Source organism: Bos javanicus, chromosome 13, assembly GCF_032452875.1.
Source record: "Bos javanicus breed banteng chromosome 13, ARS-OSU_banteng_1.0, whole genome shotgun sequence".
NCBI lineage: Eukaryota > Metazoa > Chordata > Mammalia > Artiodactyla > Bovidae > Bos > Bos javanicus.
This window is the reverse complement of record NC_083880.1, coordinates 32,165,455-32,189,739: the sequence shown is the minus strand read 5'-3', so window position 1 is coordinate 32,189,739 and position 24,285 is coordinate 32,165,455. Positions and strand designations below refer to the sequence as shown.

Below are 24,285 nucleotides of genomic sequence, written 5' to 3'. Positions count from 1 at the left end.
GTATATGGGAGTATTCATCTCCTTTGGGATGAACTCAGAGGGACACGTGCTTCTTCTTCACTCTCTTGAATACCTCGAATCTGAATTTTCCTTCCAGAACCCCTGAGGGCCTTTGGTCAGTGTGGTTCAATAAGACTGATTGAACAAGTCTCTCAAAATAACTGGAAAAGGAGGAAACACTGGCAGGAAAAGGAAAGATCTCATGTTTACAGAAAAGCCCTCCAATGCTTTACTTTTATATACATATTTTTTTAAATGTGTTTTTTTAAGATTGCAGGTTTCTTTTTGTAACCAGATACTTATATCAAGCACTAGTAACTGCCAAAAAATATGCTAATTTTCAGAATTGCCTAAACTTTACAATAAAAATATTTCACATTTATTGTAGTTTCTCTATGTTTAATTATTAGTGAGTCAAGTGTAATATACTGTTTATATCAACTACTTGTATTTTTCTTCTGTGACATACATATTCATGGCCTTTGCCCATCTCTCTTTTTGTACATCTACGTAAGTGTCCTAGGGCTTCCCTTGTAGCTCAGCTGGTAAAATATCTGCCTGCCATGCAGGAGACCAGGTTTGATTTCAGGTCATGAAGATCTCCTGGAGAAGGAAATGACAACCCACTACAATATTCTTGCCTGGAGAATCCCATGGATAGAGAAGCCTGCAGGCCACAGTCCATAGGGTCACAGGAGTTGGGCACGACTAAGTGACTAAACCTAAGTGTCTTATTAATTTGTAAGTGTTCAGTATTTGTAAAGAATATTTTTAAAAATTTTCTATGGTAAAAACATCTTTTCCAACTTGTAAAAAAAAGTCTATGAGAGGATATGCATACGTTATATGAACACATTATGCCATTTTATGAGGGACTTTGAACATCTGCAGTTCTGTGTCCATGGGAAGTCCTGCAGATATTGAGGGATGACTGTACTTCATCTTAGAAAAGGAAAGCAGGCTATCACTCTGATCTGGCAGCGCACTTAAATAATTAATTCATCGTTCTTACTGACTGGTAGCCAAGCAGATTTTGTAAAAGCTTAGTGCATTTTTTAAAAGAATACACTTAAATCTTGAAATCTATCAGTTTATTTATTAAATAATACAATATGCTCTGTAACAGCCTATATGAGAAGAGAATCTAAAAATAAGAGTACATATATATATGTATATGCATAACTGATTCACTTTGCTATACACAAACACACCCTGTAAATCAACTATACTCCAATAAAATTTTTTTTTCTAATTTTATTTTATTTTTAAACTTTACATAATTGTATTAGTTTTGCCAAATATCAAAATTTTTTAAAAACAGCAAAAAAATATATAATAGTTAAGCTTATTAAAACCTAACTTACTAAAAAGTAAATAGTTGTTAACTAGAAGTGACAAGCTTATGTCTGATCAAATACAAATTGTCTATTATCATAACTAAGGATGATCTGAATTAAGGCATATCCAGGGGTGTCTTGGAGAAGGCAATGGCAACCCACTCCAGTACTCTTGCCTGGAAAATCCCATGGACCGAGGAGCCTGGTGGGCTGCAGTCCATGGGGTCGCTAGGAGTTGGACACAGCTGAGCGACTTCACTTTCACTTTTCACTTTCCTGAATTGGAGAAGGAAATGGCAACCCACTCCAGTGTTCTTGCCTGGAGAATCCCAGGGACGGGGGAGCCTGGTGGGCTGCCATCTATGGGGTCGCACAGAGTCGGACACGACTGAAGCGACTTAGCAGCAGCAGCAGGGGTGTCTGGTATAGTCATTAGCAGATATTATGCTAAACATTTTCCTATGCATAAATAGGATCAGGATCTAACTCAATCTTAATAGAGATCAGAGATGCCACTCATCTCAGAACACTAAAACTATTCACATTATTTACTGATGCTGCCTCAAGATCAAGAGCAATAGCTCAGTTCTTCTAGGCTGTAAAATAATAAACATTTTTTAAATCAGAAAAATATAAACTATCAGAGCAGTTCAACATGGATTTGTAAACAGCGACGTCAAAACTCTTCATTTTCTAAGACAAAAAACAGGGTTCGTGGGAAAGGGAAAAGTGACAAGCAAATATAACAGACTTGCTTCCAAAGAATTCAAAGCTTCATAATGATCTCATTTTATCCTCAGATTATCCTTACCATTATACTCAAAAACAAGAGACTGAGAATTTGCCTAGCAGTACCCAGAAAAATCACACAATGAGCCTCATCTGAATTTCAGTAGTCTTCTCAATGGATTGAAGAACTTTTTTCTGATAAGCAGCTACTTCTGATTTTCTCAAAATTTATGACTGCTAGAGATTTGGGGAGGTGCTGCCAGGATGACTGTGTACCATGTTCAGGCTATAGGAAAAAGACTCATTCAGTCAGTCTGGAGATATAAGAGTTCATCAAATCAGCCAAGGGAAAACACAAGTCCTAAAGAAGTCATCCTCTTTTGGAGATCATCAGACTCAGTTTTCCAGAATGTTTCACCTAACTTTCCTGTCCATCCTGAGCACTGGAAATCCTATTGGCAGAGCAATCTGAAGCTCTTCTAACCAGACCAGACAGGGAAGCAGGTGTCAAAGGAAAACATGAAAGTGTCTCAGAAAAGAGCCCAAGATAGAAATGAAAACCTAGACGCAACAGAAAGAATAACCTACAGGAGAAGTAAAACAGGAACAGAAGAAACATTGAGTAGAAAATCTCTTAACCCAGTGGACAGCAGACCCTTAACAGATTTGTATTCTGGATTTTCACATTTTCCTCCCCAGTATGTTTTACAATAACTGATTCCACCGCTTAGAATCTTGAGTGTGTGCATGCTAAGTCGCTTCAGTCCTGTCAACTCTTTTCGACCTTATGGACTGTAGCCCACCAGGATCTTCTGTTCATGGGATTCTCCAGGCAAGAATACGGGAATGGGCTGCTATCCCTAGAAGGCTCTAGGGGATCTTCCCAACCTATGGATAGTATCTGCGTCTCTTCTGTCTCCTGCATTGGCAGGTGGGTTCTTTACAACTAGCACCACCTGGAAAGCCCTACAGAGGGTGCTTATATTCCGCTAACAATTACCAACTACTTAGTATGAGTAAAGATTGAGTTAGACAACTTGCACTTGAATTCTGGTTCAGCCATTTACTAGCCCAGGGATCTTTATAAAGTTAATTAAATTTGAAAGACAGAAGCTGAATAGCCCCCTCCAAATTGTTGTCTAACTTGATTATAAGAGGATCTGAAACGTATCCCTTGCGCAGGTACTGGGGTGAGTGCTTTACGTGCATCAGCTCCTCAAAAGAGCCTTTAATGGGGATTAATGAAGAGAAAAGTACGTCAGGTCAGAGAATCCACAAACGAAAAAGCCATGGTATAAAACCAACCAGGAAATATGCCTTGAGGAGAAATGTAGAGGCTGAAGAGACTAGGGTTAGGTCATATATGCTATGCTGAAAAGTACAAATTCCTGTGGAAAGCTGTAGATTCACTCAACTATTTTAATCAGAGGAGCCATAAGATCACATTTACATTTTAGAAATATCACTGTCACCTGGAAAATAACTGGGGACTGACTGGAAGCAGGGATAAGACAGCTGCTGAACCACTCATCAGAGAGCAAGCTAAATGTGCCTGGGTGGAGGCAGTGAGGGAAAAAAGGATGGGAGACATGAATGGAGGGACAGATGAATAAACTTAGAAGCACACAGACTACGGCAGCACCAGAATCCTTGAGGGCAAGTTCAGGGTACCCGGCTCACAGCAGACAGCACGGATTTCTTGTGAGAATCTAGAAAATGACAATTACAGAATTTAAGAATGGCATCCAGGCTCTTGACATATGTGACTATGTAAATTGAAGCACCAGTCATCAGAATAGAGGAAAAGCATACTCAAGAAGAAAAGTTTGAATGTAATTCTGAACATGCTAAATTTGAATATTCAACTCCAGTAAAGAGAATCTTGTGTGTTTTTAAAGTCCACATTCTGCCCACTTACTAAGAGCTGATGCTGTACCTGCAGTTTAAACCCAAAGCCCAAGCAAGGTCCTTCCCTCACACTAAACTGCAGGAGACTGTGATACTGACATTTATGAAAATTAAACTCGTGGTTTGATACTGACTGGGCTAACAAAACATGTCCAAGATTGTCGGGTATGAACTGGACCAAAACAGTGTGACTACAAATGCAAATGCATTATTATAAAAACTAAGACATGATGATTCAGCAGAAGCAGGGTAATGATTTCAAAGATGTCTCTTGGGTTTCAAACCAAGATATCTAGAACATAATAAAATAAACTACATAATTAAGAAAGAACCCATCTGGAAACATAAGCTCAGTTTTCTGACATTGATTTTTTTAGGTGGTAACAGAACACCAAATAGACAGGCAAGGCCAGAGAGGGAGCAAAATATCAACAACTCATTATTTAATAAATACATATTGAGTGCTTCCTATGTACCAGGCATTGGCCCTATGATACTAGGAACAGAACTGAAAATTTCTCATCCTCCAGGAGTTTATATTCTACACAGGAGAGAATCAATCTATCAATCAACGGGAGGTAGCTGAGTACAATGAAGAAACAAAACGGAACAAGGACGCAGGGTGAAGATGGATGTTTTACAGAAAGAAATTAGGGGAAGCTGCTCTTAGAAACTTATTTGAACAGTCTCGAACAACTGATGAGTATAAAATCTTCAAATACTTGGAGGAAGAATGTCCTACACAAAGGAAACAGCACAACGTAGATACCACAGCAGGAATGAGCTTGGTGTACAGAGAACCAAGAAGCTTAGAATGAAAGTGTCTGGAGATCATAATATCAGAACACAGGAAGGACCAGACTGTGAGCCACACTGGGAACTTGCATTTCCCAATAAGTGGCATGGGAAGGTCCTGGAAGATTCTGAGCAGGTAAATGACAGTATCTCAGACTTTTAAAAGAACATGGATCTTTGTAAATGAAAACTGATTGAAAACGGCAAGAACGGAAGCAAAGAAGCCGATAGCTCCTGCCACAGTCTATCAAAGAGAGAAGGATGACTGGAGTAAGATAACAGTCATGAGCGAAGGAGAAGTGATGAGATTCTAGATATATTTTTAAAGGAGAGCCAGAAGAACTGGCTTAGAGTATAGATGTGGAGGGTGAAGGAAAAGGAGAATCAATGATGACTCCTAGACATCAGAGCGGAGAAGGCAATGGCACCCCACTCCAGTTCTCTTGCCTGGAAACTCCCATGGACGGAGGAGCCTGGTAGGCTGCAGTCCATGGAGTCGCTAAGAGTTGGAGACGACTAAGCGTCTTCACTTTCACTTTGCACTTTCACGCACTGGAGAAGGGAATGGCAACCCACTCCAGCGTTCTTGCCTAGAGAATCCCAGAGACAGGGGAGCCTGGTGTGCTGCCATCTATGGGGTTGCACAGAGTCGGACACGACTGAAGCGACTTAGCAGCAGCAGCAGACATTAGAAATGAGTGACAGTAAATATCAGCAATGCCATCTATTGAAACAGGCAAGGATGAAGGACTGAGCAGGTTTGGGGAAGAAACCAAACACTGTTATTATCTCTATTTCCCATACTAACAATAAGGAAACCACAGCACAGTATATTTCAGCAACTAAGCAAAGTTACATGGCTGGTCAGCAGCTAACCTGGGAATTGAGTTTAGACAGTGCAGCTTCAGAGTCTGAATTCTTAACACTAAGCTAAGTCGCCTCGTAAGACTCCAAAGGGGAAAAAAAATATATCAAAAAATAAGTTCTAAGACCGAACATTTGGAAGTCACAAAAAAAAGAGAGAGAGAGAAAGAGAGGGAAGCCAAAAAGACTTAAAAAGAACTAAGCAGAAAGTTAGAAAAAGTTTGGTGTCCTAGAAACCAAGAGAATGAAGTACATCAAAAACAGGAATGCTAAGAGATCAACAAAGAAATGGACTAGGAATTGACCAGTGGATTTGGCAAAATGGGATTCACCAGGGACTTTGAAATAAAAGCTTGATGGAATGAGTTATCTTTATAATTCAAGAGTTCAACTGAGCAAGAAATAAAACATCTGAAATGAGATTCATGTGTTCAATAAATGTTTACTGAATGTTTATTAGTGCCAGACAGTGGTCTACATGTTGGGGATATAGTGGTGAACAAACCAAACAAAAAGCCCTGTCCTCAGGCAGCATATGTTCTAATAACATATTGAGGCATTTCTTCAAAGGAAAAGTTATCTTCAGTATTTTACTTCTTTATGTAAAATGTTTCGTGGTAAAAATCAGTAAATTTCTGCTTTATGGTTTCAGTTTACCAGTTTATTGATGAATAAAGCTAATGGCAATTAATTTTTAAGTGGTAAAAGTATATGCTAATGTTAAGTGATAAATACATCAAGTGAGTTAGTGAGAGTGTATCACTGACATGCTCACTGATGGATAAAGTGAGAAGAAATAGTTAAATGTATTATACATACTATATTCTGCATGCTATCCTAGTAATAAAATTTTAAATGGGAGTCTACTGGACTCTGTCCAAGGATGATTTACTGGGAGTTTCTGGCAAGTCTTCTTAGACAACTTTTCATGATATTTTGATACATGGATCATGGGGAAAGAATTGATCCAAACACTAAAACCTAGCTTTTAAAAGGTAAAATTTTCTGGGACTTCCCTGGTGGTCCAGTGGTTAGAATTCTGCTTCCACTGCCAAAGGCACAGGTTTGACAGGGAACTAAGACTCTGCCAGTCACCAGCCAGAGCAGCCAAAAACAAACAAGGAAAAAGTAAGCTTTTCTGGAGCAAAACAATGCTCCTATACTCAAGAAGCTTACCATAACTGATACAGTCTCAATTCAACAAACTTTTATAATGCATCTCCTCCGTAGCGACAAGTAAGAGTTAAGGAGCAACGCAACATATGACTACCTTTAATATGAAATAATTTAGTAAAGACAAAAAGTATTGCAGGAGGTCTGAAAAGGGTGGCAACAACAGTGGGATAGAACAATGTTTCTCAACTGGAAACTATTTTGTGCCCTCAGGGGACATTTAGCTGTGTCTGGAGATGTTTTAAATCATAGCTGTGGGTTGGGTGGGGAGAGGTGCCACTGGCATCAAGCCGGGAGAGGTCAGGGATGCTCCTAAACACCCTACATTGCAGAGGATAGATACGCACGACAAAGACATTCACCTGGTCCAAACCGTTCGTAGTGTCACCTATGGAAACCCTAGGTTAGAGTAATCAGGATATGATTCAGGTATGAGCTGGATGCTGAGTTGGCCTTTAATCATGAGGACGTGCAGAAAGGTAGAAGAAACAATACAAGCAAAAGTGTAAAAGCAAGAAGGAGCCTGCGTCTGAATTGGGTGGTGCAGGTACTGGGAAAGGATTTGACATTAAGAATCCAATGGAAATGCGGGTTCAAAGGGCAATGGGATATAAAGATGATTGGGTAGGTGGAAGCTCGGTTACATACAACCATGAAAACTAGATCAAGGTGATGGAAACAGAAGGAGCAGGTATTAAGAAACTGCTTTATTTTAACCATTTGCCCTGGAAATTAATGTAGTAAGTTATAAAACTGCTTGAGAGCAGCAATCACGTCTCTTATTCATCACTATCTCTATTGTCACTGAGAAGTGTCCTATAAACAGTGTGTGCTAAGTACTTATTAAGTTAAATGTTACTTCCCAATTATTTATTTATTAAATACTCCTAGTGACCTCTAAAGCTCCATCAACTGCTAACATGCAGGACATTCATTTAAAATGTCCCAAAAAAGTTATCTTTGAGTTGATGCCTACTATCTAAAGGCACTGCAGGAGATCCTCTATACATGTTATCTCATTGAACCACAAACAGGATGTATTTTCCTTTTCTTTAAAGATGAGGACACCAGGACTCAAAGAACTTAAGTAACCTGCCCATGATTTCCCTCTGAGCTAGGCAGTGGCGGGGACAGGAGTGAAACCTTTTCTAATCTTAACCCAAACCCTCAAGCTTCAGTGGCAGGCTGTAAGCTGGGAATTAAAAAGCAAATTCAAACCTTTCATAATTAAACTATGCAAATATAGAAATAGCAATTCCATAAGGTCGCCCTTATTTTTCTTGACTGTAACAGTTAGACATGGTATTTAACCTGCTTTCCTGTGCGCCAAGGTAGTTACTAAGTGGATTCAAATCACCCCAAAATTCTCTCAGGGAAAACTCAAACTCCTGTCATTATTACCCTCAGACCAGGAAAACACACACACACACAGCTAACCTGTTGAATTGATATAGTCAGTACTTAAAACCTGTGATTCACGAAACAAACAAACAAAAAAAAGAGTATTTCAAATTCAGAACAAATTAGCATTTTCAGATCCCAGGTCCTCTTCTACACTTAAAGTACTGAGACCTACGCTAGGAAAGCAGCCCAGTGACTCAGGTCCTCAAGCGTGTTTATATTGTTGTCAAGTATTCCATCTTCATTTCTCTCCCAGTATCTTTAAGAGTCTACCCTTAACCAAAGCTCTCTCCTTGCTCTCCCTCGTACAGTTATAAAACAGATTTTAAAGTCGTCTAAGGAAGCTAACCTAAAACATTATCCCAGTTCCCAACGTTTGACATGTGCCCGCGAAACCCTTCATCACACAGCTTATCATCCTACGCCAGCTGGGACTCCCTAGCTCTGGATTCTGTCCTCCCAGGAGCAATGTCCCAGCACCAGATGCCACACCAGCTGTTCCTCCGCGGCCTTCGACACCCACTTTTCCAGCAGTTCTTTAGGAACCCACAGCCCAGCTCCAGGCCTATTTCCCAGGCTCTCTCAGTCCCCCCCCCCCTTTTTTTTTTCAAGAAGATGCGACAAGCCCCCAACCTCCTCCAAACCCTTACAGAAAGAGCCTCAGGAAAGAGGCAGGATTCCGCCCGGCCCGGGGGTCCACACCGTCCTCCGGGAGCGGGCCAAGCGGGCTCGCGGTCCGCCGAGGGGTGGACAGGGGGCTGCAGAAGCACCTACCGACATCCTGATCGAAGGGATTGGTGGCAAACAGAGGCATCTCCACTTCGTGCAGAGGTGTCCGCAGGGACTCCTCCTCGACACCACGGGAGTCAGGGTGCGACCTAGGAAGGAAGTCTCCTCGGGCAAAAAGAGCGGCCGAGACGGACTCTCCGCGGCCCGCGACAACCCCAGCTCTCCCCGACCCGCAGCAACCGCGGCAGCGGCGGCGGCGGCGGCGGCAAGAGCGGAGGAGCCTTGAAGGCCCCGGGCGCGGAGCCTGTCGGGAATCTGGGTGCCCTGGGATTCGCCTGTCCAGAACCTGCCCCGAACTTGCCCCGCAGAAACCGGCCCAACCCCAGAGCCCCCTCCGCCCGGACCCCCTTTGACTGGCCCCAGGGAACAGTGGCAGGGATGCCTGCCTTTCCTGACTTGGCCTTGGTCCTGAGTCTCCGGAGGACGGGGTCCTCCAGGCGTGCCAAAGACGACTAACGAGCTCAAGCGTGAATCAGAGGTTGAGCAGAAAGAAAAGGGGTCGCGTCTGGGTAGAGAGAAACCCTCTTTTCCCCCGTGCTCCGTTGGTGGTCACAAGTTTGTGGTCCCTAGGGCGGAGGATGGAAACTCCTTTCCTCATCTGAGTAAAAGGGGTTATGAGTTCAGGTCGCTGCCCGCGGTGACAGGAAGCTTGCTCTGGTAAAGTCATGTGAGCGGGCGGCTTGGCCCGAATCCCGAAGAGGGGAGTGTCAGGCGCGCGGCTCCTCGCGGAGGCTGGGGCGGCGCTGGCATCATCCAGCGAGTCCCCGAAGGCCTGCCTGGAAGCTCTGTCGAAAGCTCTTCTAGCTGGGCGTTGGCAGCTACTAGCCGTGTGATCCGCAGGCTGTTAACAGTGATTGGCAGTTGACCAAAAAGGTCTGCGATAGTCAACCCCACCCCCACCAAAAAAAAGACGAGCAAAAAAAAAAAAAAAGAAAGCTGGAAAATGGATCTAAAGCTTGATCAGTGGTTAGTAATAACTTAAACTACTTAGTAATTTTATTTATGTTTACTTAATAACAAAAACTGTTCTCTGTATCCTGTAGAAATTCTAAGGAACATCTTGAGATTTGTGCATCCCACTTGAAAGGAACTTGGAGCATCTTGCATGTAAATTGAAATTATGTAAATTTACCAAAATTTACCGTAACTGCTGACTGCAGGATGTAAAGGTTTAGAACGTGTCAACAAGATTAGTCTTGTGATAGACGAAGAGTGCTTAGAAAAAACCCATTATGGGTCCCGTTTTTAAAAGTGAGAAATGCAGATTAAAGTAGCGTTGAGATACGTTTTTGTCAGACAGAGATGAAAAAGAACCAGGGATGTGGGGAGTCGTACACTCAGGTTGTTAAATGAAATTATTAGTCTCCCAGTAGAAATATTTGAAAGTGTGTAACACAGGGTTAAAATGTGAATACCTCTGGACCCAACAACTTTTTGAAATGTATACTAAAGACATTCTTTAACAACATGAACAAAGTTATTCATAGCAACATTGCTTATAATATCAAAGCACTGTTAACTAGAAAAATGCAGGATATTAGTGATTAGACAGATAACATCCTGCTCGGTGTCTCAGTTTCCTCATCTGTATGAAACAGGAGTGATAATCGGGTTGTAAGGATCCAATGGATTCATACAAAGGAAGCTCTTGGACACCCAGCATATAGTAAGCACTAAATAAGTGTAAGTAATCGTTTTAATTCGTATTGATCATAGTACACACAGTCTAAATATTCTCCAGCTATTAAAAGTGTTAATACAGATCTGTGTTTATACAGAACGACATCTAAGTATATTCCTTTTAAAAAGCCGCTTACAAAACCATATAGGATTATGCAGTACCCCAAATTTTAAGTTTGAAAGGATATAGGTGATAATACTTTGATTATCTCTGAATTGTAAGATTTGTGATGATATTTTGTTCTTAGGCAGTTTATATTTTACAAATATTTTAATGCTGTGTTACAAATATAATGAGCCTATGTTTCTTTGAAAAGCAGAAAAATGGTTAACAGTGTAAAAAATGTCGTAAGTTAGTCCCACCGATTCTTTACAGTTTAAGAAGCCAATACCAAGGCTTGCTTATGTTTCCTTATGACAAGTATAAAATTCTTCCAAAACATCACTGTTAATCAGTGAAGCAGAAAATTCTCTCTGAAAAACCAGTTTTTGATTACTGGGCTGACAGGATCAGGTGACAACTTGTCTACCTCAAGTTCCCAAACATTAGTGTGTCTGAGACACATTAATCATAATTGCCCTGTATCAGAGCCAGATATTTATAAAGAAGCGTTTGGATGTGCTTTGTGCATCACTGAAGAACTCTGTTGCCAGCAGTAAGCTAGTGAGCAAATTGTTCAAGCCTTGCTCATCAGTATGTACGCTCTGGAAATACTAAAGTAAAATAACACACCTAGTAATCATCATAGATAATCATAGAATTATCCATGTATTCTGACCTGGAACAATGATGTTAGCCATTTGAGGACTATGATTAATAGGCTATGAAAGCATTTTTAATATTATTTAACAAAACCAAATAGAAAAAGTGAAAGTGGTTTGTATTTTGAAGTTGCCTTTCCATGATTATCCCTTAAAACATTGAAACTACATGAGTTTCACTTTTACTTTTACCATAGTTTCAATGGCACCCCACTCCAGTACTCTTGCCTGGAAAATCCCATGGACGGGGGAGCCTGGTGGGCTGCAGTCCATGAGGTCGCTCAGAGTCGGACAGGACTGAGCGACTTCACTTTCACTTTTCACTTTCATGCGTTGGAGAAGGAAATGGCAACCCACTCCAGTGTTCTTGCCTGGAGAATCCCAGGGACAGGGGAGCCTGGTGTGCTGCCGTCTATGGGGTCGCACAGAGTCGGACACAACTGAAGTGACTGAGCAGCAGCAGCAGTGACACATTCAGGGGCTTCCCTGGTGGCTCAGCAGTAAAGAATCTACCTGCAATGCAGTAGACACAGGAGACGAAGGTTTAATCCCTGGGTCAGGAAGATACCCTGGATAACTCCAGTATTCTTGCCTGGAAAATCCCATGGACAGAGGAGCCTGGAAGGCTGCAGTCCATGGAGTCGCTGAGGGTCGGACACGACTGAGTGACTTCACTTTCACTTTTCACTTTCATGCATTGGAGAAGGAAATGGCAACCCATTCCAGTGTTCTTGCCTGGACAGTCCCAGGGACAGGGGAGCCTGGTGGGCTGCCATCTATGGAGTCGCACAGAGTCGGACACAACTGAAGTGACTTAGCAGCAGCAGCAGTGCTAAAGTCAAGAAGAAAAAGGAATATACTTTTCAGACCTTGCCTTTAGCCAAGATGGAATAACAGAGACTGGATTTACCATTTTGCCTGAAACAACTGAAAACTAGGCTAAATGATTATAGTTGGAAATTTCAACTCCCCATCTCAACAGTAGAAGACTTGAATATTATCATCAAACTTGACTTAAATGAAACTGATACAACACTACATCTGATGAAAGCTGATTATATAGTCTTTTCAGGTGCATGACATATTTACCAAGATAGAGAATATTCCATGCCATAAAACAAATCTTGATAAATTTAAAAGGAGTCAAGTCATACAGAGTATGTTCAGTTCAGTTCAGTTCAGCTTAGTTGTGTCCGACTCTGCGACCCCATGGACTGCAACACGCCAGGCCTCCCTGTCCATTGCCAACTCTGAGAGTCTACTCAAACTCATGTCCATTGAGTCGGTGATGCCATCCAACCATCTCATCCTCTGTTGTCCCCTTCTCCTGCCTTCACTCTTTCCCAGCATCAAGGTCTTTTCCAATGAGTCAGTTCTTCGCATCAGGTGGCCAAAGTATTGGAGTTCCGCTTCAGCATCAGTCCTTCCAAAGAATATTCAGGACTGATTTGGATCTCCTTGCAGTCCAAGGGACTCTCAAGAGTCTTCTCCAATACCGCAGTTCAAAAGCATCAGTTCTTCAGCGCTCAGCTTTCGTTATAGTTCTTCAGCTTTTTTTATAGTTCAACTCTCCCATCCATTCATGACTACTGGAAAAACTATAGCCTTGACTAGTCGGACCTTTGTTGGCAAAGAGTATGTTCTCTGAGTGCAAATGAATTAAATTAAAAATAAATTACAGAAGGATATTTAAAAGTCCCCAAATATTTTGAAACTAAGTAACACTTCTAAATAACCCATTGGTTAGAGGAGAAATAAAGTGAAAAATAGGATGTATTGAGAATGGGCTGATACTGAAAATATAAAATAAAATTTATGGGAAGCAATTATAGCAGTATTTAGAGGGATATGTATAATATAATATAGCATATATGGGCTTCTCTGGTAGCTCAGCTGGTAAAGAATCCACCTACAATGCAGGATACCCTGGTTTGATTCCTGGGTTGGGAAGACCCCCTGGAAAAGGGATAGGCTACCCACTCCAGTCTTCTTGGGTTTCCCTGGTGACTCAGATGGTAAAGAATCCACCTGCAATGTGGGAGACCTGGATTCAATCCCTGGGTTGGGAAGATCCCCTGGAGGAGGGCATGGCAACCCACTCCACTATTCTTGCTTGGAGAATGCCCATGGAGAGAGGAGCCTGGTGGGCTACAGTCCATGGGGTCGCAAAGAGTCAGACACAACTGAGTGACTAAGCACAGCACAGCATATAGCATATATACTGGAAAAGAGGAAAGTTCTGAAATCAATAATCTTGATTTCATTTTAAGGATCTAGAAAAAACTGCAAATGAAACCCAAAGAAAGCAGAAGAAAGGAAGTATTAAACATCAGAGAGGAAAGCAATGAAAAAGGAAACAGAGAAACAATAGCAGAAACCACACTTAAAGTTCATTTTTTGAGGAGATAAATAAAATTGATAAAACTATAGTCAGATTGACAAGGGAAATAGGTAAAAGATACAAATTACCAGTTTCAGGAATTAAAGAAGTACCATCACTACAGATGCTACACATATTAAGAGAATATTATTATGGCCAATTCTCTTTAAAACATAAATATACATAGGCGTCACAGCTTGCAGGATCTTAGTTCTCTGATCATGGATGGAACCTGGGCCCACAGCAGTGAAAGTGACAAGTCATAACACTGGACCGCCAGGGAATTCCCGTATTATGGCCTACTCTATACCTATAAATTAGATAAGAAGAAAGGCAAATTCCTTCAACAGCACAAAATTCTAAAGCTCAAGACAGAAATAGTTCACTTGAATAGCTCTATTTCTATTAATGTAATTTCTTATTGTCACTCAATTCCTGACTTCCACTTTGACTCCTTTCTTATTATAAAGATTATATATTTTATTTAACCTAATAATCGCTAATGACTGGGTAACTGGATTAGCAACACTCATCAGCTGGTTGGGGTTTATGGTGATTCTGCTGACGTAGTTTGCATCTGGTGTATCATGAAGGATGTTAGAAAATAAAGACATCCCCGAGAAATCTGCTCCTCCCCAGCATTTACCAGTCAAAGACTTTTCAGAGGCTTTCATGCATGTTAAAATAAGCTACAGATTTCCAAAAGAGATAACTACAGTTACGAAGGTGGCTCAAAGTTTCAGGGCAGAATGAATCAAAATATGTAAAATTTCTAACCATACCAAGTGTTGGCTGGGATGTAGGCCCATTGAAACTCCTCCACTGTGCTGGTGGGAACGTAAAATGGTACAACCCCTTTGGAAAACACTTTAGCACTTTCTTTGAAAATTAGACAAATATCAACCATGCGACCCAGTCATCCCACTCCTAAGTATTTACCTAAGAAAAATGAAAGTGTGTCTCTGTACAAAGACTTGTCCACAAATGTTCATAGTTGCTTTATTTGTAACTTGGAGGAAAAAAAAAAACCCAAATATGTAAACATGAGTAGATAAACTATGTGGTAAATAGATAAACAAACTGTGGTATATCCATGCAATAGAATGCTTCTCAGCAATAAAAGAGAGTAAATTACTGATACACAGTGCCACATGGATGAATCTCTAATTCATAATTGGTGGAACACAGCTACATAATTGGTGGAACACAGAGCAAAATGAAAATATGGGTTCCTTTGTTCATATATTATTAAGGATTTCAAAACAGTGACAGCAGAGCATTAAAACAAGTGCCAAGCCCTTTTAAGTACAAGATCCTATAGGACTGCACCAGCCACATGCCTGTAAAGCCAGACCTGCTCAAAATAATTATCCTGAGTTAAGGAAGACAGACAAAAAGGATACATAACATATGATTTCACTTATTTTTAAATTAATTTTTATTGGAGTATGGTTGTTTTACAATGCTGTGTTAGTTTCTGCTGTACAGCAAAGTGAATCAGCTATTTGCATACATACATCCCCTGCTTTTTGGATTTCCTTCCCATTTAGGTCACATCAGAGCATTGAGTAGAGTTCCCTGTGCTATACAGTAGTTTCTCCTTAGTTATCTATTTTCTGTACATGCGTGCTAAGTTACTTCAGTGGTGTCTGGCTCTTTGCGACCCTATGGACTGCAGCCTGCTGGGCTCCTCTGGCCATAGGATTCTCTAGGCAAGAATACTTGGAGTGGGTTGCCATGCCCTTCTCCAGACTATCTTCCTGACCCAGGGATCAAACCCCTATCTCTTGTGTCTCCAGTATCAGCAGATGGGTTCTTTACCACTGGCACCACCTGGGAATCCCTATCTATTTTATATATAGTATCAATAAGGTATGTATGTCAATCTCAATCTTCCAATTCACCCCACCACCCCCTCTTCTCCTCTTGGTATCCATAAGTTTGTTCTCTACATCTGTATCTCTATTTCTGCTCTGCAAATAAGTTCATCTGTAACATTTTTTTCTAGATTCCACATATAAGAGATGTATATAAAATTACAGAAAATGCAAATTTATCTAAAGTGATGGAAAGCTGATTGGTGGTTACCTGAGGAAGAGTAAGAGGAGGGATTTAAAAGGAGCACAAAGAAGTTCTTTGAAATGATGTACGTATTTACTATCTTGATTCTGGTGAAGGTTTCACAGATGATACAGTTGTGAGCTGTGCCATCCAGCCCAGGCACTGACCTCTGGAGAGTTTTTCACACTGAAGAGCCTATTTTAACATCAGACAAAAACAGTGTTTTAGAAAAGTTCTAAAAAGTTTTAAAGTTCTAAAAGTATTTTCTTTGCTAAAAAAAAGTTCTCAGAGCATCTTATTTTGTTCTAAATCCAACAAATCACTTTCTGTGGGGGGAAAAATTGCAGAACATTACTTGGCCTTTGAAAAGGGTTTTTAAAAAATACAGTTCATAATCTCTATGCAATTCTTCACCACAGCCAAAACACACACAGTTCAGTTCAATTCAGTTGCTCAGTCGTGTCCAACTCTTTGTGACCCTGTGAACTGCAGCACGCCAGGCCTCCCTGTCCATCACCGACTCCCTGAGTTTACCCAAACTCATGTCCATCGAGTTGGGGATGCCATCCAACCATTTCATCTTCTGTCATCCCCTTCTCCTCCTGCCCTCAATCTTTCCCAGCATCAAGGTCTTTTCAAATGAGTCAGCTCTTTGCATCAGGTAGCCAAAGTATTGGAGTTTCAGCTTCAACATCAGTCCTTCCAATGAACACCCAGGACTGATCTCCTTTAGGATGGACTGGTTGGATCTCCTTGTAGTCCAAGGGACTCTCAAGAGTCTTTTCCAACACCACAGTTCAAAGCATAAATTCTTCAGCACTCAGCTTTCTTCACAGTCCAACTCTCACATCAATACTTGACCACTGGAAAAACCATAGCCTTGACTAGATGGACCTTTGTTGACAAAGTAATGTCTCTGCTTTTTAATATGCTGTCTAGGTTGGTCATAACTTTCCATCCAAGGAGTAAGCGTCTTTTAATTTCGTGGCTGCAATCACCATCTGCAGTGATTTTAGAGCCGAGAAAAATAAAGTCAGCCACTGTTTCCACTGTTTCCCCATCTATTTGCCATGAAGTGACGGGATCGGATGCCATGATCTTAGTTTTTTGAATGTTGAGCTTTAAGCCAACTTTTTGACTCTCCTCTTTTCACTTTCATCAAGAGGCTCTTTAGTTCTTCTTCAATTTCTGCCATAAGGGTGATGTCATCTGCATATCTGAGGTTATTGATATTTCTCCTGCCAATCTTGATTCCAGCTTGTGCTTCATCCAGCCCAGCGTTTCTCATGATGTACTCTGCATATAAGTTAAATAAGCAGGGTGACGATATACAGCCTTGACGTACTCCTTTTCCTATTTGGAACCAGTCTGTTGTTCCATGTCCAGTTCTAATTGTTGCTTCCTGACCTGCATGTAGGTTTCTCAAGAGGCAGGTCAGGTGGTCTGGTTTTCCTATCTCTTTCAGAGTTTTCTGCAGTTTATTGTGATCCACACAGTCAAAGGCTTTGGCATAGTCAATAAAGCAGAAATAGATGTTTTTCTGGAACTAAAACACACACAAGTATGAGTTCAGTAAAAGCAGAAGATGATATGTAATTAACTGCTGAAATTAATGACACATTACCAGTAGAGTTTTATTTGCAGAATTATAAAGATCCAGCAGGATTTGAAGCCATCAGGGAAAGCCAATCGAAAAGCCTGCTATTGAATATAGCCTTGAAGAGTGAATGAGACTTACACAAACATGAAAGAAGGGAAAATAGCAGTTTGGGTAGGGAGAAAAGAATGGAGGTTTGGATTAAAAGTTATCCAGATCAGTTTACAGACAATGAACAGACCTGCTTGGTTGGGTCAGTGTATTTTGGTGACAGGCACTTAATAAGAGATAACATTTGATTGGCTCCTCGGGGTTAGGATATTGTAGAGCTTTGAAGGCAAGCTGAGTAATCCATTTTTATCTGAAAGACAAGGGCAAATGTGTAGAGTGATAAAATAAAAAATGTTGCGAGAAGTGAAAGAAGGTTATATGTAAAATGCTATTTCAAATCTTTGCTTTGGGGACCCCTTTATTTCTTTTATTCTTTTTAAACTTTATTTTATATTGGAGTATAACAGATTAACAATGTTGTGAGTTTCAGGTGAACAACAAAGGGACTCAGTATATATAAACATACAAGTATAAACATATACTTGTATCCATTCTCCCCCAAACTTTCCTCCGATCCAGGCTGCCACATAACACTGAACAGAGTTCCCTGTGCTATACAGTAGGACCTGTTGGTTTTTTCATTTTAAATATAGCAGTGTGAACATGTCCATCCCCAATTCCCCAACTATCCCTTCCCTGCATCCTTCCCCACGGGCAACCATAAGTTTCTTCTTTAAGTCTGTGAGTCCGTGTTTTATTTGTATCAAGTTCATTTGTATCATCTCTTACTAGATTTCACGTATAAGAGATGATGTCATGTGATATTTCTCTTCTTTCTGGCTTAGTTCACTCAGCGTGACAACCTCTAGGTCCATCCATGTTGCTGCAAATGGCATTAAATTAGGCTACCACCTCAACTTTCTTTTTCCTTGCCTCAAAATATCTCCACCTCCATTTCCTTTATTCTTGTCAGAGAAAGAAGCGTCCTTTCTCTTTTTGAAAACAAATTCCTCCATCTATCTTCTTAATTGCTTATCCTCTCACATCTTGCTTCATGAAGTAACCTATTTCACATAGACAGTCTCTTCATATCTTAATGGCAACTTTCCTTCAACAAATAAGCAAATAAAAGTTTTTGTTTGGACTCTTCTGTGTCTTCAAGAAAATTAGAGATTCCAAGGGAACACTTCGTGCAAAGATGGGCTCAATAAAGGACAGAAATGGTAGGGACCTAACAGAAGCAGAAGATATTAAGAAGAGGTGGCAAGATACACAGAAGAACTGTACAAAAAAGATCTTCATGACCCAGATAATCACGGTGGTGTGATCACTCACCTAGAGCCAGACATCCTGGAATGTGAAGTCAAGTGGGCCTTAGGAAGTATCACTATGAACAAAGCTAGTGGAGGTGATGGAATTCCAGTTGAGCTATTTCAAATCCTGAAAGATGATGCTGTGAAAGTGCTGCACTCAATATGCCAGCAAATTTGGAAAACTCAGCAGTGGCCAGAGGACTGGAAGAGGTCAGTTTTCATCCCAATCCCAAAGAAAGGCAATGCCAAAGAATGCTCAAACTATTGCACAATTGTACTCATTTCACATGCTAGTAAAGTAATGCTTAAAATTCTCCAAGTCAGGCTTCAGCAATACATGAACCGTGAACTTCCAGATGTTCAAGCTGGTTTTATTTTATTTATTTATTTTTTCAAGCTGGTTTTAAAAAAGGCAGAGGAACCAGAGATCAAATTGCCAACATCCACTGGATCATGGAAAAAGCAAGAGAGTTCCAGAAAAACATCTATTTCTGCTTTATTGACTATGCCAAAGCTTTTGACTGTGTGGATCACAATAAACTGTGGAAAATTCTGAAAGAGATGGGCATACCAGACCACCTGACCCACCTCTTGAGAAACCGATATGCAGGTCAGGAAGCAACAGTTAGAACTGGACATGGAACAACAGACTGGTTCCAAATAGGAAAAAAGGGGTACATCAAGGCTGTATATTATCACCCTGCTTATTTAACTTATATTTAACTTATCATGAGAAATGCTGGGCTGGATGAAGCACAAGCTGGAATCAAGATTGGCGGGAGAAATATCAATAACCTCAGATATGCAGATGACACCACCTTTATGGCAGAAATTGAAGAAGAACCAAAGAGCCTCTTGATGAAAGTGAAAGAGGAGAGTCAAAAAGTTGGCTTAAAGCTCAACATTCAGAAAACTAAGATCATGGCATCCGATCCCGTCACTTCATGGCAGATAGATGGGGAAACAGTGTCAGACTTTATTTTTTGGGCTCCAAAATCACTGCAGATGGTGATTGCAGCCATGAAATTAAAAGATGCTTACTCCTTGGAAGGAAAGTTATGACCAACCTAGACAGCATATTAAAAAGCAGAGACATTACTTTGTCAACAAAGTCCATCTAGTCAAGGCTATGGTTTTTCCAGTGGTCATGTATGGATGTGAGAGTTGGACTATAAAGAAAGCTGAGCGCAGAAGAATTGATGCTTCTGAACTATGGTGTTGGAGAACACTCTTGAGAGTCCCTTGGACTGCAAGGAGATCCAACTAGTCCATCCTAAAGGAGATCAGTCCTGGGTGTTCATTGGAAGGACTGATGTTGAAGCTGAAACTCCAATACTTTGGGCACCTGATGCGAAGAGCTGACTCATTTGAAAAGACCCTGATGCTGAGAAAGATTGAGGGCAGGAGGATAAGGGGATGACAGAGGATGAGATGGTTGGATGGCATCATCAACTCGATGGACATGGGTTTGGTTGGACTCCGGGAGTTGGTGATGGACAGGGAGGCCTGATGTGCTGCAGTTCATGGGGTCGCAAAGAGTTGGACACGACTGAGCAACTGAACTGAATTGAGCTGAACTGCTGTGTCTCAGAGTATTTCCTCATTCATTCCCCGCTTTATGCTGTAGTTGACCACCGGCCTAGTTCTGGGGCTTTATTACTTCTTAGACTGAAGTATCTCCTTTCCTGCATGCCTTCAGCATTCACTATACTGCTGCCAAATTAACCTTGGGAAAGAGGCTTCTTTAATATGATTTTTCTTCTCTTAAGTCTTCAGAAATTCACTACTGCCTTTTAAAATAGACTGGTTTTCAATGGATTTCTATACTACTTTTCTCTTGGTGCTTTTAAGACTTAGTCAAACAGCACAAATCAGTTTTCCTCAAGTTTCTTTATCCTGCCGGTTCCTAGAGAGACCCCAGCTTGCAAGATCCTCTTGCAGCTGTCTGTTGGAATCAGATTCATTCTTCAAGTATTCAAATGTAATTTATTGCATGAAGCCTTTTCTGAGTCCCCCAAACAAGTTACTCCTATAGCTATAGCTCTGTGCCATTCACTTTTCAAGTTTCTTTTACTCTGCATTTGATGATAGGATACAGACTTTGGGGTCAGGCCGAACATCAAATGCTCTACTTGTTAGCTTGTGATCTTGGGCAAGTTTCTTAATCTCTCCAGACTTCAATTGCCTTATTTGAAAATGCAGATAATAATACCTATCTGTAAAGATTGTTGTATGGATTAAATCAATAGAAGTGCCTGATGCATGAGAGGTGGTATGTTTCTAACATTATCTTGGCATACATTTGTTTGTATAATTTTCTTAGTGACTAAAAAGTACTTTTTTGATATCTATTTGTGCATAGTATAATTTATCTACCTTTTAAAGGGACAGTTTTATTTATTTTTTAAGTTAACTTTTATTGAAGTATAGTTGTTTTACAATGTTGTGTTAGTTTCTACTGTACAGCAAAGTGAATTAGCTATATGTACATATTTATCCATACTGTTTTGGATTTCCTTCCCGTTTAGGTCACCATAGAGCCCTGAGTAGAATTATTACTTAAGCTATACCATAGGTTCCCATTCGTTATCGATCTTGTGTTGTTGCTGTTCTTTAGTGGCTAAGTTGTATCTGACTCTTTGTGACCCCATAGACTAGCCTGCCAGGCTCCCACTGTCCATGGGAGTTCCCAGGCAAGAATACTGGAGTGGTTGCCATTTCTTTCTCTGAGGATCTTCCTGATCCAGGGATCTAAGCCGCATCCACTGCATTGGCAGGCAGATTCTTTACCACTGAGCCATAGTATCAATAGTATATATATGTCAATCTTAAAGGGATAGTTCTAGAAGTCTGTTGGCATGTTATGTATTCTTAGGATATTTCAAAGTTGGGTTTTTTTTCCCCCAAAAAATGTTACATTCAACTTTGTAAAAACATACAGCCATTCTGAAAATCAGTTATATCTCATGTCATGTTCAGTGTTTTAAAGTAACAACTGGAGGAACAAATATTAACTATTAATACACAAACCCATTCTGCCACAAAATTTGGATTTTATGCTAAACATATCAATATTGCAAATGTTACACTTTAAAATATTTCTTATTCAGGACACTTTAAAGTCAACTCTAATAATTTATATACATAAAACACATCTGCTTTATGTGTTTGCGTGATGAGTTTTACCAAATATATACACCTGTGTAAAACCACAATCAACAAACAGAGCACTTATATTGCTCCGAAAGGATTCCTGTGTCTATTCTCAGTCTCTTCTCTTTGTACACATCCCCAGCACCAGGCAACAACTTTCCTGTTTCTTGTCACTGTAAATTTTTAGATTTAGATTTTCCTTTTCTAGTTTCATATAAATGTAATTATCTACGATGCAGTCTTTCTATCTGATTTTGCCCAGTGTAGAGTTTATGAGATTCATTCCTGTTGCATGTACAGTAGTAGTTTGTTCCTTTTCATTGCTGAGTCATGTCCCGTTGTGTGAACATACTACAGTTTGTTTATTCATTCACATATTGATGGATGCATTGATGATTCTCAGTTTGAGGTTACTATGAACAAAGCTCTATGAACACTGGTGTCCAAGTCATTGTACAGACCTATTTTCATTCTCTTGGTTAAATACCTAGGAATGAAATTGCTGGGTCATATGGTCAGTGTATGTTGAGCTTTTAAAGAAATTGCCAGTTTGTTTTCCATAGTAGCATTCTCTTTAGCCATAAATGAGAATGTCAATTGCTCTGCATCCTTGCCAACCTTTGAAAATACTAGATGTAGTGATGTCTTATTGTGGGTTTAATTTGCATTTCCCTAATGACAAAAAAGATTGAACATCTTTGCTTGTGCTATTATTTCCATATGTTCTTTGAGATGTGTCTATTCAAATATTTTGCTAATTAAAAAAAAGTGTTATTGTATTCTTGAGTTACAAGGATTCTTAATATATTCTGGATACAAGTTCCTTGTCAGATACATATATTGTGAATATTTTCACTTTTTTATGGTATCTTTGGGATAACAGAAGTTTTACATTTTGATGAAGTCCAATCATATTTCTTATGATTCATGCTGGGTTTTTTTGGGGGAGGGGGTTGTTGTATCTAAGAAATCTTTGCCTTCCAAGGTCACGAAGATTCTGCTGTTTCCTTCTAGACGTTTAGAGATTTACCTTTTATGTTTAGGTCTATGACCCACATCAAATTAATACTTGTCTAAGATGTAAGGTAAAGGTCAAGCATTTCCTTTTTTTTGAATGTGGTACCTAGTTGTTTCAGCACTGTTTGTTAAAAAGAATTAGCTTTGCATCTTTGTTGAAAACCAGTTGACTATATGTATGGGGTCTGGACTTTATTCATTGATCTATATATCTAACCTTGTGCCTATCACACTGTCCTGGAAACTGTAGTTTTATATGAAGTTTTGAAAACAGGTATGCGCATGTTCCAACTTTGTTTTTCCTACACATTTCTGTATAAATTTTAGAGTTATCTTGTCAAATTAAAGAAATATTCTGCTGGAATTTGCAGAGAGCTGACAGTTTAACAATTTGAGTTCCAATTCATGAAGCTATAATACTTATTTTTAAGTATTTTAGGACTTTCTCTTGATTGTAATTTATCATGTTCAGGGTACAGGTCTTGCACGTGTTTTGTTGAATTTATCATTCTATATTTCATGGTTTTGGATGCTAAGTATTATATGGTTTTACTCTAAATTTCAATTTACTGATTTTTGTAACATTGACCTTGTATCCTGCAACTAGTTCCAGTAGCTTTTTTGGGTGTGGATTCCTTAGGTTTTTCTAATAATACAACGTTGTCACTTGTAAATAGTTTTATTTATTCTTTTCCAATGTAAATACTTTTAAAAACACTAGTTCATAGTTTTCATCAAACTTCGACAATTTTCAGCCAATATTTCTTCCCAGGCACACCTCAGACTCCTCCTCCCCTATTGCAAAGTCTTCCTCAATTATGCCTAAGTTCTCTGTATCAGGCTGGAAGTGCCACCTGGGTGGCCAGAACCCAGATCAGAGCCCAGTGTGGAATAGATCCAACTTTGGTCTCTCTGGTCTTCAGGTGCTTCTCCCCTCCCTGAGGTCTGGCTCAGGTTCCAGGTAGCTGGAGAGCGTGCTCAGTCAGTCCTGTTGGACTCTTACAACAGGAAGAGTGGACTATAGCCCACCAGGCTCCTCTGTCCATGGGATTTTCCTGGGGAGAATTCTGGAGTGAGTTGCCATTTCCTTCTCCCTTTCCCACCCAGGAATTGAACCCAGGCCTCCTGAGGCATCTACTGCATTGCAGGCAGATTCTTTACCACCGAGCCAGCAGGGTAGCCAAGAATGACCTAACAAGCAGATCGGTTTCCTTGGCCCGTGCAGCATTTCTTTCATTGGATGAACCGAACCGGGAATTGTCCCAACAGCGGTAA

General features: G+C 40.2%; 1 protein-coding gene across 2 annotated transcripts in view; it reads right to left on the bottom strand.

Annotated features, from left to right (window-relative positions):
• The window catches only part of STAM (signal transducing adaptor molecule), a 69,398-nt gene extending 60,128 nt beyond the window's left edge, over positions 1-9,270 (bottom strand). Inside the window, exon 1 of one of the 2 annotated variants that reach the window (XM_061436154.1) lies at positions 8,982-9,270. Coding sequence is in view for 1 of the 2 variants with exons in the window: in XM_061436153.1 (XP_061292137.1) it covers positions 8,982-9,021 (40 nt within the window). In the remaining variant the exon portion in view is untranslated. The remainder of the gene's footprint in view (positions 1-8,981) is intronic. The other variant, XM_061436153.1, reaches the window with a different exon arrangement.
• Between the last annotated feature and the right edge of the window lie 15,015 nt (positions 9,271-24,285).